Consider the following 17,095-nt stretch of genomic DNA (forward strand, 5'->3'; position numbering starts at 1 on the left):
GCCTTCTTAAAAGTTAATTTGTGGAATTTATTTCCATCTTAATGCGTTTGAGCCAATCAGTTGTGTTGTGACAAGGTAGGGGGGGTACACAGAAGATACCACTATTTGGTAAAAGAACAAGTCCATATTATGGCAAGAACAGCTCAAATAAGCAAAGAGAAACGACAGTCCGATATTACTTGAAGACATGAAGTTCAGTCAATACGGAACATTTAAAGAATTTTGAAAGTTTCGTCAAGTGCAGTCGCAAAAACCATCAAGCGCTATGATGAAACCGTCTCTCATGAGGACCGCCACAGGAATGGAAGACCCAGAGTTACCTCTGCTGCAGAGGATAAGTTCATTAGAGTTACCAGCCTCAGAAATTGCAGCCCAAATAAATGCTTCACATGGTTCAACTAACAGACACATTTCAACATCAACTGTTCAGAGGGGACTGTGTGAATCAGGCCTTCATTGTCGAATTGCTGCAAAGAAACCACTACTAAAGGACACCAATAATAAGAAGAGACCTGCTTGGGCCAAGAAACATGAGCAAATCAAATCAAATTGTATTCGTCACATACACGTGTTTAGCAGATGTTATAGCGGGTGTAGCGAAATGCTTGTGCTTCTAGCTCCGACAGTGCAGTAATATCTAACCATTTCACAACATATACCCAATACACACAAAACTAGTAAGGAATGGGATTTAAGAATATATACATATATGGACAAGCAATGACAGAGCTGCATGGACTAAGATACAGTAGAATATTATAGACTAGAATGCAGTATATACATATGAGATGAGTAGTGCAAGATATGTAAACATTATTAAAGTGACTAGTGTTCCATTTCATAAAGTGGCCAGTGATTTCAATAGGCAGCAGCAGCCTCTAATGTGCTAGTGATGGCTATTTAACAGTCTGATGGCCTTGAGATAGAAGTTGTTTTTCATTCTCTCGGTCCCAGCTTTGATGCACCTGTACTGACCTCGCCTTCTGGATGATAGCGGGGTGAACAGGCAGTGGCTCAGGTGGTTGATGTCCTTGATTATCTTTTTGGCCTTCCTGTGACATCGGGTGTTGCATGTGTCTTGGAGGGCGGGTAGTTTGTCCCCGTTAATTCGTTCAGCAGAACGCACCACCCTCTGGAGAGCCCTGCGGCTGTGGGCGGTGCAGTTGCCGTACTAGGCGGTGATACAGCCTGACAGGATGCTCTCAATTGTGCATCTGTAAAGGTTTGTGAGGGTTTTAGGTGCTAAGCCAAATTTCTTCAGCCTCCTGAGGTTGAAGAGGCTCTGTTGCGCCTTCTTCACCACACTGTCTGCGTGGGTGGACCATTTCAGTTTGTCGGTGATGTGTACGCCAAGGAACTTGAAGCTTTCCACCTTCTCCACTGCGGTCCTGCCGATGTGGATAGGGGGGTGCACCCTCTGCTGTTTCCTGAAGTACACAATCATCTCCTTTGTTTTGTTGATGTTGAGTGAGAGGTTATTTTCCTGGCACCACACTCCCAGAGCCCTCACCTCCTCCCTGTAGGCGGTCTCGTCATTGTTGGTAATCAAACCTACTACTGTTGTGTCATCTGCAAACTTGATGATTGAGTTGGAGGCGTGCTTGGCCACGCAGTCATGGGTGAACAGGGAGTACAGGAGGGGGCTGAGCACGCACCCTTGTGGGGCCCCAGTGTTGATGATCAGCGAAGTAGAGATGTTGTTTCCTACCTTCACCACCTGGGGGGCGGCCAGTCAAGAAGTCCAGGACCCAGTTGCACAGGGCGGGGTTCAGAACGAGGGCCTCGAGCTTAATGATGAGCTTGGAGGGTACTATGGTGTTGAATGCTGAGCTATAGTCAATGAACAGCATTCTTACATAGGTATTCCTCTTGTCCAGATGGGATAGGGCAGTGTACAGTGTGATGGCGATTGCATCGTCTGTGGATCTGTTGGGGCGGTAAGCAAATTGAAGTGGGTCTAGGGTGACAGGTAAGGTAGAGGTGATATGATCCTTGACTAGTCTCTCAAAGCACTTCATGATGACAGAGGTGAGTGCTACAGGGCGATAGTCATTTAGTTTAGTTACCTTTGCTTTCTTGGGTACAGGAACAATGGTGGCCATCTTGAAGCATGTGGGAACAGCAGACTGGGAAAGGGAGAGATTGAATATGTCCATAAACACACCAGCCAGCTGGTCTGAACATGCTCTGACGACGCGGCTAGGGATGCCGTCTGGGCCGGCAGCCTTGCGGGGGTTAACATGCTTAAATGTCTTAATCACGTCGGCCATGGAGAAGGAGAGGCCACAGTCCTTGGTAGTGGGCCTCGTCAGTGGCACTGTGTTAACCTCAAAGCGGGCAAAGAAGGTGTTTAGCTTGTCTGGAAGCGAGACGTCGTTGTCGGCGACGTGGCTGGTTTTCTTTTTGTAGTCCGTGATTGTCTGTAGACCCTGCCACATACGTCTCGTGTCTGAGCCGTTGAATTGCGACTCCACTTTGTCTCTATACTAATGTTTTGCCAGTTTAATTGCCTTGCGGAGTGAGTAGCTACACTGTTTGTATTCTGCCATATTCCCAGTCACCTTGCCATGGTTGAATGCGGTGGTTCGCGCTTTTAGATTTGCGCGAATGCTGCCATCTATCCACGGTTTCTGGTTAGGGTAGGTTTTAATAGTCACAGTGGGCACAACATCACCTATACACTTCCTGATAAACTCAGTCACTGTTTCAGTGGATTCGTCTAAATTATTTTCGGAAGCTACCCGGAACATATCCCAGTCCGCGTGATCAAAACAATCTTGAAGCGTGCATTCCGATTGGTCAGACCAGCGTTGAATAGTCCTTAGCACGGGAATTTCCTGTTTGAGTTTCTGCCTATAGGAAGGGACAAGCAAAATGGAGTCGTGGTCAGATTTGCCGAAAGGAGAGCGGGGGAGGGCCTTATAACCATCCCGGAAGTTTGAATAGCAATGGTCGAGGGTTTTAGCAGCGCGAGTACAACAGTCGATATGTTGATAGAACTTCGGCAGCCTAGTCCTCAAATTTGCTTTGTTAAAATCCCCGGCTACAATAAATGCAACCTCAGGATGTGGTTTCCAGTTTGCATAAAGTCCAGTGAAGTTCTTTGAGGGCCGTCGTGGTATCGGCTTGAGGGGGGATATACACGGCCGTGACTATAACCGAAGAAAATTCTCTTGGGAGATAATACAGTCGGCATTTGATTGTGATACTCTAGGTTGGGTGAACAGGAGGACTCGAGTTCCTGTATGTTACTACAATTACACCATGAGTCGTTAATCATGAAACACACACCTCCGCCCTTCTGCTTCCCGGAGTGATATTTATTTCTGTCTGCGCGATGAACTGAGAACCCATCTGGCTGGACCGATTTCGACAGAATATCCCAAGAGAGCCATGTTTCTGTGAAACCGAGTATGTTACAGGCCTTGATGTCTCTCTGGAAAGAAATACTTGCCGTAGTTCGTCGACTTTGTTAACCTAAGATTGAACATTAGCGAGTAGGATACTTGGAAGTGATGGGTGGTGTGCGCGCCTCCTAAGTCGAACCAGCTGGCCGCTCCGAGTGCCTATCCTCCGCCGGCGATGTTTTGGGTCAGCCGCTGGAATCAGTTCAGTTGCCCTGGGGAGAGCAAACAAAGGATCTGCTTCGGGAAAGTCGTATTCCTGGTCGTAATGCTGGTGAGTTACCGCCGCTCTGATATCCAATAGTTTTTCCCGGCTGTATGTAATGATGCAAAACACTTTCTGAGCTAATAATGTAAAAAATTATACATAAAAAAAACAAAATACTGCAAAGTTTCCTAAGAGCTAGTCGCGAGGCCGCCATCTTCGTCGGCGCCAGGATCAAACATTAGACAGGTGGACATTAGACAGGTGGACATTTGTCCTTTGGTCTGGAGTCTAAATTTGAGATTTTGGGGTCAAGCCGCTGTGTCTTTGTGAGACGCGGTGTGGGTGAACGGATGATCTCCGCATGTGTAGTTCCCACCATAAAGCATGGAGGAGGAGGTGTTATGGTGTGGGGGTGCTTTGCTGGTGACACTGTCTGTGATTTATTTAGAATTCAAGGCATACTTAAACAGCATGGCTACCACAGCATTCTGCAGCGATACACCATCCCATCTGGTTTGAGCTTAGTGGGACTATCATTTGTTTTTCAAAAGGGCAATGACCCAACACACCTCCAGGCTGTGTAAAGGCTATTTGACCAAGAAGGAGAGTGATGGAGTGCTGCATCAGATGACCTGGCATCCACAATCTTCCGACCTCAACCCAATTGAGATGGTTTGGGATGAGTCGGACGGCAGCGTGAAGGAAAAGCAGCCAACAAGAGCACAGCATATGTGGGAACTCCTTCAAGACTGTTGGAAAAGCATTCCAGGTGAAGCTGGTTGAGAGAATGCCAAGAGTGTGCAAAGCTGTCATCAAGGCAAAAGGTGGCTATTTGAAGAATCTCAAATCTCAAATATATTTTGATTTGTTTAACACTTTTTTGGTTACTACATGATTCCATGTGTTATTTCATAGTTTTGATGTCTTCACTATTATTCTACAATGTAGAAAATAGTAAAAATAAAGAAAAACCCTTGAATGAGTAGGTGTTTCCAAACTTTTGAGTGGTACTGTATATATATATGATTCTTTATATACACTGGGTGTACAAACATTAAGAACACCTTCCTAATGTTGAGTTAATAATATAATAATATAATATGCCATTTAGCAGACGCTTTTATCCAAAGCGACTTACAGTCATGTGTGCATACATTTTTACGTATGGGTGGTCCCGGGGATCGAACCCACTACCCTGGCGTTACAAACGCCATGCTCTACCAATTGAGCTACAAAAAATTAAGAGACCACTGCACATTTTCTTAAATCAGCATCTCTACATGTATGACAGCCATTCCATTCCAGTGTCTGTTGAATTCCAACACAGGTACACCTCATTCTACTGAATTAGGTACTGATTAGGTGATCACCTGAACCAAATCTTATTTAACGAGGAAAAGTATAAAAACCACTGCAGTGGTCATCACTATCCTCTTGCAATAGGACCAGCTGGATGGCAAAAACAGTGCTAATAGTACCTCAAAAGTAATATTAATAAAAAAATAACTATTGACCATGCCAAGAGTTGAAAAGGAAAGTTGAGTGAGGAAAAGAAGGGTTCAATTCTGGCTTTACTGGCAAAGGGATACAGTGAGCATCAGGTTGCTTCCATCCTTAAAATGTCAAAGACGGCAGTTCATAAGAACAAGGTCAAGCAGCAGACATTGGGGACAACAAAGCTACAGACTGGCAGAGGGCAAAAACGACTCTACTGACCGGGATGACCGCCAACTCATTCGAATGTCACTCAACAACCGTAGGATGACATCAAGTGACCTACAAAAAGAATGGCAAATGGCAGCTGGGGTGAAGTGCACGGCGAGGATGGTTCGAAACAGGCTCCTAGGGGCAGGGCTCCTTCGTGCAAAGCTAGAAAAAAGCCCTTCATCAATGAGAAGCAAAGAAGAGCCAGGCTGAGGTTTGCAAAAGACCATAAGGATTGGACCGTAGAGTCCAATTTTCAGCTTTGCCCAACACCTGGTCGTCTAATGGTTAGACGGAGACCTGGAAAGGCCTACAAGCAACAGTGTCTCGCACCCACTGTGAAATTTGGTGGAGGATCGGTGATGATCTGGGGGTACTTCAGCAAGGCTGGAATTGGGCAGATTTGTCTTTGTGAAGGACGCATGAATCAAGCCACGTACAAGGTTGTCCTGGAAGAACACTTGCTTCCTTTTGCTCTGACATTGTTCCCCAACTCTGAGGATTGGTTTTTCCAGCAGGACTATGCGCCATGCCACACAGCCAGGTCAATCAAGGTGTGGATGGAGGACCACCAGATCAAGACCCTGTCATGGCCAGTCCAATTTCCAGACCTGAACCCCATTGAAAACTTCTGGAATGTGATCAAGAGGAAGATGGATGGTCACAAGCCATCAAACAAAGCCGAGCTGCTTGAATTTTTGCGACAGGAGAGGCATAAATTCACCCAACATCAATGTGAAAGACTGGTGGAGAGCATGCCAAGACGCATGAAAGCTGTGATTGAAAATCAGGGTTATTCCACCAAATATTGATTTCTGAACTCTTCCTAAGTTAAAACATTAGTATTGTGTTGTTTAAAAATTAACATGAACTTATTTTCTTTGCATTATTAGAGGTCTGACAACACTACATATTTTTTGTTATGTTTTGTTTGTTATTTTGACCAGTTGTCATTTTCTGCAAATAAATGCTCTAAATGACAATATTTTTATTTGGAATTTGGGAGAAATGTTGTCAGTAGTTTACAGAATAAAACAAAAATGTTATTTTTACCCAAACACATACCTATAAATAGTAAAACCAGAGAAATTGATAATTTTGCAGTGGTCTCTTAATATATACAGTGGGGAAAAAAGTTTTTAGTCAGCCACCAATTGTGCAAGTTCTCCCACTTAAAAAGATGAGAGAGGCCTGTAATTTTCATCATAGGTACATGTCAACTATGACAGACAAATTGAGGAAAAAAAATGCAGAAAATCACATTGTATGATTTTTAATGAATTTATTTGCAAATTATGGTGGAAAATAAGTATTTGGTCACCTACAAACAAGCAAGATTTCTGGCTCTCACAGACCTGTAACTTCTTCTTTAAGAGGCTCCTCTGTCCTCCACTCGTTACCTGTATTAATGGCACCTGTTTGAACTTGTTATCAGTATAAAAGACACCTGTCCACAACCTCAAACAGTCACACTCCAAACTCCACTATGGCCAAGACCAAAGAGCTGTCAAAGGACACCAGAAACAAAATTGTAGACCTGCACCAGGCTGGGAAGACTGAATCTGCAATAGGTAAGCAGCTTGGTTTGAAGAAATCAACTGTGGGAGCAATTATTAGGAAATGGAAGACATACAAGACCACTGATAATCTCCCTCGATCTGGGGCTCCATGCAAGATCTCACCCCGTGGGGTCAAAATGATCACAAGAACGGTGAGCAAAAATCCCAGAACCACATGGGGGGACCTAGTGAATGACCTGCAGAGAGCTGGTACCAAAGTAACAAAGCCTCCCATCAGTAAAACACTATGCCGCCAGGGACTCAAATCCTGCAGTGCCAGACGTGTCCCCCTGCTTAAGCCAGTACATGTCCAGGCCCGTCTGAAGTTTGCTAGAGTGCATTTGGATGATCCAGAAGAGGATTGGGAGAATGTCATATGGTCAGATGAAACCAAAATATAACTTTTGGGTAAAAACTCAACTCGTTGTGTTTGGAGGACAAAGAATGCTGAGTTGCATCCAAAGAACACCATACCTACTGTGAAGCATGGGGGTGGAAACATCTTTGGGGCTGTTTTTCTGCAAAGGGACCAGGACAACTGATCCGTGTAAAGGAAAGAATGAATGGGGCCATGTATCGTGAGATTTTGAGTGAAAACCTCCTTCCATCAGCAAGGGCATTGAAGATGAAACGTGGCTGGGTCTTTCAGCATGACAATGATCCCAAACACACCGCCCGGGCAACGAAGGAGTGGCTTCGTAAGAAGCATTTCAAGGTCCTGGAGTGGCCTAGCCAGTCTCCAGATCTCAACCCCATAGAAAATCTTTGGAGGGAGTTGAAAGTCCGTGTTGCCCAGCAACAGCCCCAAAACATCACTGCTCTAGAGGAGATCTGCATGGAGGAATGGGCCAAAATACCAGCAACAGTGTGTGAAAACCTTGTGAAGACTTACAGAAAACGTTTGACCTGTGTCATTGCCAACAAAGGGTATATAACAAAGTATTGAGAAACTTTTGTTATTGACCAAATACTTATTTTCTACCATAATTTGCAAATAAATTCATAAAAAATACTACAATGTGATTTTCTTGATTTTTTTTTCCTCATTTTGTCTGTCATAGTTGACGTGTACCTATGATGAAAATTACAGGCCTCTCTCATCTTTTTAAGTGGGAGAACTTGCACAATTGGTGGCTGACTAAATACTTTTTTTCCCCACTGTATATATATATTTAAATATACACACAGTATATATCGAATGCAAAGAAAATATGTATCCTCCCCATGAGCATCTTACTCAGATTAAGGCAGAGAGCAGGGAAATGGTCATGAAAGGATCTGATGACTTTCCTTTGACTAAAAGGTACATCTTTGAGTAACTTCAGGGACAAACAGTTAAGTGCCAAATTGAGAGGTTTAATACCTTGGTGACTTACATATGAGGATGATGCATTAAGCACTGCATTAACCTGATGCTGTAATATTATGATTCCAATCAGCATTCCTAGGCGCACCTCTCTTAATAGAGTCTTGATACTTGGGAAGGAAGGATACATTGTTAAACCTGTTGAGAATGGAAGCTAAATGAGATACTGTAAATGGGACAAGGTGTCTCTGAGGACCTGCTTTGATCTCAGCAAATATGTGATAAAATACTTTCAGAAATTAATTATGCATGCACACTGGGATCGCAAATTCCACTAGTTCACTAGATTTGACTGTCCCCAACCCCCTCTCATTCTGGACCCAATTTACACATGATGCACATATATACAGTTTGAGTCTTTCTTGCTCGTAAAAGCTATTACGACTGCAAATAATTACATACTTGAACAATTGTCATTTTATCAGATAACATACTGTATAACTTTTTGGAGGAGATATACAGTGAGGGGAAAAAAGTATTTGATCCCCTGCTGATTTTGTACGTTTGCCCACTAACAAAGAAATGATCAGTCTATAATTTTAATGGAAGGTTTATTTGAACAGTGAGAGACAGAATAACAACAAAAAAATCCAGAAAAACGCATGTCAAAAATGTTATAAATTGATTTGCATTTTAATGAGGGAAATAAGTATTTGACCCCCTCTCAATCAGAGAGATTTCAGGCTCCCAGGTGTCTTTTATACAGGGAACGAGCTGAGATTAGGAGCACACTTAAAAGGGAGTGCTCCTAATCTCAGTTTGTTACCTGTATAAAAGACACCTGTCCACAGAAGCAATCAATCAGATTACAAACTCTCCACCATGGCCAAGACCAAAGAGCTCTCCAAGGATGTCAGGGACAAGATTATAGACCTACACAAGGCTGGAATGGGCTACAAGACCATCGCCAAGCAGCTTGGTGAGAAGGTGACAACAGTTGGTGCGATTATTCGCAAATGGAAGAAACACAAAAGAACTGTCAATCTCCCTCGGCCTGGGGCTCCATGCAAGATCTCACCTCGTGGAGTTGCAATGATCATGAGAACGGTGAGGAATCAGCCCAGAATTACACGGGAGGATCTTGTCAATGATCTCAAGGCAGCTGGGACCATAGTCACCAAGAAAACAATTGGTAACACACTACGCTGTGAAGGACTTAAATCCTGCAGTGCCCGCAAGGTCCCCCTGCTCAAGAAAGCACATATACATGCCCGTCTAAAGTTTGCCAATGAACATCTGAATGATTCAGAGGAGAACTGGGTGAAAGTGGTGGTCAGATGAGACCAAAATCGAGCTCTTTGGCATCAACTCAACTCGCCGTGTTTGAAGGAGGAATGTTGCCTATGACCCCAAGAACACCATCCCCACCGTCAAACACGGAGGTGGAAACATTATGCTTTGGGGGTGTTTTTCTGCTAAGGGGACAGGACAACTTCACCGCATCAAAGGGACGATGGACAGGGCCATGTACCGTCAAATCTTGGGTGAGAACCTACTTCCCTCAGCCAGGATATTGAAAATGGGTTGTGGATGGGTATTCCAGCATGACAATGACCCAAAACACAAAGCCAAGGCAACAAAGGAGTGGCTCAAGAAGAAGCACATTAATTAATTAATTAATTAATATGCCATTTAGCAGACGCTTTTATCCAAAGCGACTTACAGTCATGAGTGCATACATTTTTGTGTATGAGTGGCCTAGCCGGTCCTGGAGTGGCCTAGCCAGTCTCTAGACCTTAATCCCATAGAAAATCTGTGGAGGGAGCTGAAGGTTCGAGTTGCCAAACGTCAGGCTCGAAACCTTAATGACTTGGAGAAGATTTGCAAAGAGGAGTGGGACAAAATCCCTCCAGAGATGTGTGCAAACCTGGTGGCCAACTACAAGAAACGTCTGACCTCTGTGATTGCCAACAAGGGTTTTGCCACCAAGTACTAAGTCATGTTTTGCAGAGGGGTCAAATACTTATTTCCCTCATTAAAATGCAAATCAATTTATAACATTCTTGACATGCATTTTTCTGGATTTTTTTGTTGTTATTTTGTCTCTCACTGTTCAAATAAACCTTCCATTAAAATTATAGACTGATCATTTCTTTGTCAGTGGCCAAACGTACAAAATCAGCAGGGGATCAAATACTTTTTCCCCTCACTGTATGTATGTATGTATGTATGTATGTATGTATGTATGCATGCATGCATATATATATATATATATATATATATATATATATATATATCTCTCTATCTCAATGTTTTGGATATACATAAAGAGACACTTGTGACAAAGAAGCCCAAACCCAACATACTTTTTATTTGGAAGAGTCCGATAAAACAGGCAATATGAAGAAATATTCCATAAAGATTATTTTCAAAAGGCTTTCTTTTTCTTAAATTCAGAGGATGCCAAAAAGAGAATAGTGACAATATAGTCCTAGTAATTATAATAAGGTCACTGTAATCGAAGGTAGCTCTTGCAGAGTTCATGGTCCCTAATGTCCCCCCAGCCCCCGTTCTTCACGTGGGGCGCCACCCCCCCTGCCCCGTTAGCCGGAAGTCTCTTAGTAATCAGCAGGTTCTTGGGGAACAGCTGATGGCTGCTGCTCTGAAGGATGTTCTCTATCTTGGTCTTTTGGCTTGACGGCATACACACAGACTTCTTGTGGTGCATCCCGCAGTCCCCGGCGTGGAAGACCCGAGGCGCCTCGCTCACCATGACCTTCCAGTAGGAGGGCAGGCAGGTTACGGTCAGGTGCTGCAGGGACCAGTCCCAGTTGTAGTCGTCATAGGTGCAGAAGGCGTCGGTGCATTGGATAAGCTTCTGGTAGGTCTCCCTGCTCAGAGCCATGCCCATGTTGTGCTCGGTGGACTTCCAGGCTTTCACCTCCACCTTGTTGGCTTTACTTGCGTAACTAATGTGGCCGTAGCTCCCCAGAGACAGGATGTCACAGTCAGGGCAATTCTCCCTCTTCAGGATCGACATCAGCTTGAGGAGGTGGAGGAAGTCCGGGGAGAGGAAGTGGTCCTCCTCAATGAGAAGCACCAGACCCCGGTGGTCCTTCAGGGCCCGGATCCTGTCCCACACAAAGTGCAGCTTCCACCACCAGTGGTGCTTGGTCTGGGAGAACTTGGCCTCGCGGTAGTGACCGAACGAGTCGGGGTACTCTGCGTTGATGCAGTCCAGCTTTAAGGCGTCTATCTTGGAAATGTCTCTGGGGCAGTCCCTGGGGTCGTGGCCCGGGAACTCCTGGGGGTACAGCTGGATGCTGAAGGGAAAGAAGATCTGGAGGACCTGGCAGAAGTCCACCGAGGCCACCACCTGGTTGATCTCTGGGGACCAGAAGTCGTGGCTGAAGATGAGCAGGATGTTCTCCACGCCCCTGGCCTTCCTCAGACTCTCCACCAGCAGTCTCAGGTAGTCTGGTCTGTTGTGCACCTGGACCACCACCACCAGATCGTCCTTCTTCCTCGCTGCCCTGAACTTCTCCTCATGTCTCACTGTCTGGTCGAAGTTGAGCTGGAACACAATGCCACGGTAGACCAGGGTGGTGTTGTCCACCTCCGGTTTTACCTCCTTCCCCAGGTGCTTTTCGGGGTGGTTATTCGGGTGTGTCTCGTTGGCAGGTGCTACAGGTGCGATGGGTGGTACGATAGGTCTCCGGCTGACTGCAGACGTGGCCTGCGGCTGTACCTGTACCTGGCTACTGCTGCTTCTCCTTGCCACCTCAGCCTCTTTCGGGACCACCACTCTACTGCTCTTCTTCAGCTTCACACTGGTCCAGAAGGCAAGGCCACACACCACCACCACCAGTGTCAGTATCACCACCTGGACATAAAATACATATCATATCCCATGCCCGGTTTTGGACTCATTGGCATCGTTATTTCTATTCTCTTTTTTGATTTAAAGATACAGTAAGATTATTTATTTGTATTTATTATGGATCCCCAAGTAAGAGTTCATATGAGTTTACATTAGTTAATAACTTATTGAATCATTCAATTAATCCAGTGGGTCCTGCTTCTTCAGCAGAACTAAATATGTCACAATAAATGACGTTTTATTGTCTATTACTGTTTTCAAATACATTTGTTTTGTTGGTGCCATTTAAAACATGCCCAGTACAGAAACATGCAGCACATACACATGACTTGGGACTCGTCGTGTATTGTACCTTCCTCTTGTAGACTCGGAATCTCATGATAGGCAGTCACCCCCTTTGGGAACAGAGAGGAGTTGATTGTAGAGAAACTGAAAAAGGCAGGTTTGCAAGTTCTAATGGCACTGCTGTGCTTGGGGGAGGCAGGCAGGCAGGCAGGCAGGCAGGCTTGGTAGAAAACGGCTTCAAATTGTGTTGGTTGCTAACGCTTGTTGCTTGCTGCTAGTGCTCATTTTTGGAATGTAGACATGGGTCTTTGTGGAATGTAAGTGATGCCAGGTGAGAGTCCCATAAGGCATGTTGGTCTCTGACAGTCAGCAGGGTAGCGGTGTGCATGGAACCCACTGGAAGACAAAATAAGAGAAAATTATTAAAGCAATTGTACTATTTCTTATTGTCTGTACTAAACATGGTTGATTTATTAAATGCAACATGCATACATACCATCAATAATAAAACAATTGCTGTTACGGAGTCATAACTTGTTTTATGATAAGAGCTGATACAGTGCATTCTGAAAGTATTCAAACCCCTTGACTTTTTCCACATTTTGTTACGTTACAGCCTTATTCTAAAATTGATTAAATTGTTATTTTCCCTCATCAATCTACACACAATAGACCATAATGACAAAGCAAAAACAGGTTTTTAAACATTTTTGCAAATGTATTAAAAATAGAAAAATGAAATATCACATTTACATACGTATACTTTATTGAAGCACTTTGGCAGCGATTACAGCCTTGAGTCTTCTTGGGTATGACGCGACAAGCTTGGCACACCTGTTTCTCCCATTCTTCTCTGCAGATCCTCGCAAGCTCTGTCAACTTGGATGGGGCGCGTCACTGCACTACTATTTTCAGGTCCCTCCTGAGATGTTTGATCGGGTTCAAGTCCGGGCTCTGGCTGGGCTACTCAAGGACATTCAGACTTGTCCCGAAGCCACTAATGCGTTGTCTTGGCTGTGTGCTTAGGGTCGTTGTCCTGTTGGAAGGTGAACCTTCGCCCCAGTCTGAGGTCCTGAGCGCACTGGAGCATGTTTTCATCAAGGATTTCTCTGTACTTTGCTCCGTTCATTTTTCCCTCGATCCTGACTAGCAGTGAAAAACATCCCCACAGCATAATGCTGCCACCACGTTTCACCGTAGGGATGGTGCCACGTTTCCTCCAGACGTGACGCTTGGCATTCAGGCCAAAGATTTAAATCTTGGTTTCATCAGACCAGAGAATCTTGTTTCTCATGGTCTGAGAGTCCTTTAGGTGCCTTTGACAAACTCCAAGCAGGCTGTCATGTGCCTTTTACTGAGGAGTGGCGTCCGTCTGGCCACTCTACCATAAAGGCCTGATTGGTGGAGTGGTGCAGAGATGGGTGTCCATCTGGAAGGTTCTCCCATCTCCACAGAGGAACTCTGCAGCTCTGTCAGAGAGACCATCAGGTTCTTGGTCACCTCCCTGAACAAGGCCCTTCTCCCCAGATTGCTCAGTTTGGCCAGGCGGCCAGCTCTAGGAAGAGCCTTGGTGGTTCCAAACTCCTTGCATTTAAGAATCAAATCAAATCAAATCGAATGATGGACTCCAATCAAGTTGGAGAAACATCTCAAGGATGATCAATGGAAACAGGATGCACCGGAGCTCAATTTCAAGTCTCATAGCAAAGGGTCTGAATACTTATGTAAATAAGGTATTTCTAGTTTTTTTTAAATATATATATACACTAACGGTCAAAAGTTTTAGAACACCTACTCATTCAAGGGTTTTTCTTTATTTTTACTATTTTCTACATTGTAACTACATAAAAACTATGAAATAACACATTTGGAATCATGTAGTAACCAATCAAAATATATTTTATATTTGAGATTCTTCAAATAGCCACCCATTGCCTTGATGACAGCTTAGCACACTCTCGGCATTCTCTCAATCAGCTTCACCTGGAATGCTTTTCCAACAGTCTTGAAGGAGTTCCCACATATGCTGAGCACTTGTTGGCTCCTTTTCCTTCACTCTGACATCCGACTCATCCCAAACCATCTCAATTGGGTTGAGGTCGGGGGATTGTGGAGGCCAGGTCATCTGATGCAGCACTCCATCACTCTCCTTCTTGGTCAAATAGCCCTTACACAGCCTGGAAGTGTGTTGGGTCATTGTCCTTTTGAAAAAAAAATGATAGTCCCACTAAGCCCAAACCAGATGGGATAGCGTATTGCTGCAGAATGCTGTGGTAGCCATGCTGTTTAAGTGTGCCTTGACAGTGTCACCAGCAAAGCACACCCACACCATAAAACCTCCTCCATGCTTTACGGTGGGAAATACACATGCAGAGATAATCTGTTCACCCACACCGCGTCTCACAAAGACACGGCGGTTGGAACCAAAAATCTCAAATTTCGACTCCAGACCAAAGGACACATTTCCACCAGTTTTTAATGTCCATAGTAGTGGTTTCTTTGCAGGAATTTCACCATGAAGGCCTGATTCACACAGTCTACTCTGAACAGTTGATGTTGAGATGTGTCTGTGAATAATTTATTTGGGCTGCAATTTCTGAGGCTGGTAACTAATGAACTTATCCTCTGCAGCAGAGGTAACTCTGGGTCTTCCATTCCTGTGGCAGTCCTCATGAGAGCCAGTTTCATCATAGCGCTTGATGGTTTTTTACCAAATAGGGCTATCTTCTGTATACCCCCCCTATCTTGTCACAACACAACTGATTGGCTCAAACTCATCAAGAAGGAAAGAAAATCCTCAAATTAACTTTCAACAAGGCACACCTGTTAATTGAAATGCATTCCAGGTGACTACCTCATGAAGCTGGTTGAGAGAATGCCAAGCGTGTGCAAAGCTGTCATCAAGGCAAAGGGTGGCTATTAGAAGAATCTCAAATATAAAATATATTTTGATTTGTTTAACACTTGTTTGGTTACTACATGATTCCATGTGTCATTTCATAGTTTTGAAGTATTCACTATTATTCTACAATGTAGAAAATAGTTTTAAAAAATAAAATAAAAAAATTGAATGAGTAGGTGTTCTAAAACTTTTGACCGGTAGTGTACATTTTTGCTTTGTCATTATGGGGTATTGTGTGTAGATTGATGAGGAAAATGTTTTATTTAATCATTTTTAGAATAAGGCTGTAACTTAACAAAATGTGGAAAAAGGTAAGGGGTCTGAATACTTTCCAAATGCACTGTAAGTGACAACCCATCTACAAAATGCACCACTGCCAACGCCCCTGACAAAAACATTCCCCATAACCAGTAGCCTAAATCTCAAACTGTAAGATACATAATTTAGGCCTAATACTTTATCTATCTTCACAAAGTATCTGCAGCCAGTCATCACGATTTAGATTCTTAATTTAGACACACTAGCCCTCCCATACCAGCCTGTGCTCCACTTTAACATTCTATGATTAGTTCTCTATTCTCTTATCTTTGCAGCGTTTCTTGGTTGAACTAGCTCATCCCTGTCTACTGCCCAGAGGCACTGTCACAATCAATACACATATCAATACATCCACAAAATGGGAAGCTGAATAGCCTTCGCACTGGATCACAGACTCCCTTGCCTAAAACACAGCAATAATATGTATTTTTTTTTGTTGCAAAACATGCACTTCAAATAGACTGTAGCTAACAGCCTATGGTGTCCTTATGTACTTAACAGTGTACATTACACGCCTGTTATGCTGACTTTCACTACATGACGCGATACACACACAGTTAACAAGATGTAGAGCTAAACTAGCCACCGCCTATCATTTCAAACTAGACCGTTTTCTTATGTTTCTGAACATTAATGTAATAAACATTTTGGTCGTATAACATGTCCTCCTTCCCATGGCCCCCGTTGGTCAAGAAGGAAATGGGTGTTCTCTAGCCAAATCTAGTTAATGTAAGTTAAACTAGCTTCCTTCTCCCTACACTAGCAATCGTCTTGTTAGCGCCTGGACTCCAGGCTGGTGCGGGGGACACCGACATCAAACCACGGCACCAACCCCATTTCGCTCGAGATTCGTGCCGTGTAGCGTTACATACACAACTAGTTAGCTAGCTATATTTAGTAGCTTAAACATTGTTTACCGAGTGATGTTATGGAAGCTACTAGCCATGTAGCTAGCTAGCTAGCAAGCTAAATGTGTATCATAGTTAGCTGGAGCAAGCGTATTATATTTAAAAGCAAGCACTCCATAGTCGCGCCTCAGTCATTGGCCAAAACAGACTGTCGCAATAAGCTTCATAGTGTGGAAAAAAATGCGTTTGAATAGTTACCTAAAATAGTAGTCGTGCTATGCAGCTTTCTCTGCCGAAATTAACAGTGCGATGAATCGAGGTATTCATTCTCCTCCATCCCTTCTCACCTGCTCCCAATTTCTGGGGGAAATAACACATTAGCAAGCTAGCTAACGTTGGCACAAAGTACCAAATACGGAACCACTGCCTAGCTTTGTCTCCCACAATGCATTACTCCGGAGGGGCTCTCAATACATAAAAAAATGAATTGATATATTAGGCTAGTGTGCTACAATGTTGCATTAAACTGAACCATTGAATTGTAGATAAACTTATAAACAATGTAACAATATGGAGATCTTACATGTAGTCGGTATAATATTTCTTTAGAATTAGTAGTTTGTTTGAACAATAGATAAATAAAGGCTTCTTCTGATCTGTTTTATTTTTTTAAAATTATAT

The 17,095-nt window shown here is 43.7% G+C and overlaps 1 protein-coding gene across 1 annotated transcript; it reads right to left on the bottom strand.

Moving 5' to 3' along the window:
• Positions 1 to 10,531: 10,531 nt before the first annotated feature.
• On the bottom strand, positions 10,532 to 16,865 carry LOC311106527 (alpha-1,6-mannosyl-glycoprotein 2-beta-N-acetylglucosaminyltransferase-like). The gene is made up of 3 exons (XM_084148890.1): positions 16,673 to 16,865; positions 12,414 to 12,742; positions 10,532 to 12,064 (listed from the first exon to the last, which is right to left on the bottom strand). The coding sequence occupies exons 2-3, from the start codon at positions 12,438 to 12,440 to the stop codon at positions 10,691 to 10,693; spliced, it is 1,401 nt and encodes a 466-aa protein (XP_084005016.1). The 5' UTR covers positions 12,441 to 12,742; positions 16,673 to 16,865; the 3' UTR covers positions 10,532 to 10,690.
• Positions 16,866 to 17,095: the final 230 nt, after the last annotated feature.

The sequence above is a fragment of the Coregonus lavaretus genome (genome assembly GCF_964263955.1).
Source record: "Coregonus lavaretus genome assembly, chromosome: 31".
Lineage (NCBI taxonomy): Eukaryota > Metazoa > Chordata > Actinopteri > Salmoniformes > Salmonidae > Coregonus > Coregonus lavaretus.

Excerpts from the sequence above, each read along its gene's own strand:
- LOC311106527 (XM_084148890.1), bottom strand. The coding sequence starts at position 12,440 with ATGAGATTCCGAGTCTACAAGAGGAAG. Across the intron at positions 12,065-12,413 it reads TCCGAGTCTACAAGAGGAAG|GTGGTGATACTGACACTGGT; the intron begins GTACAATACACG and ends TTTTATGTCCAG.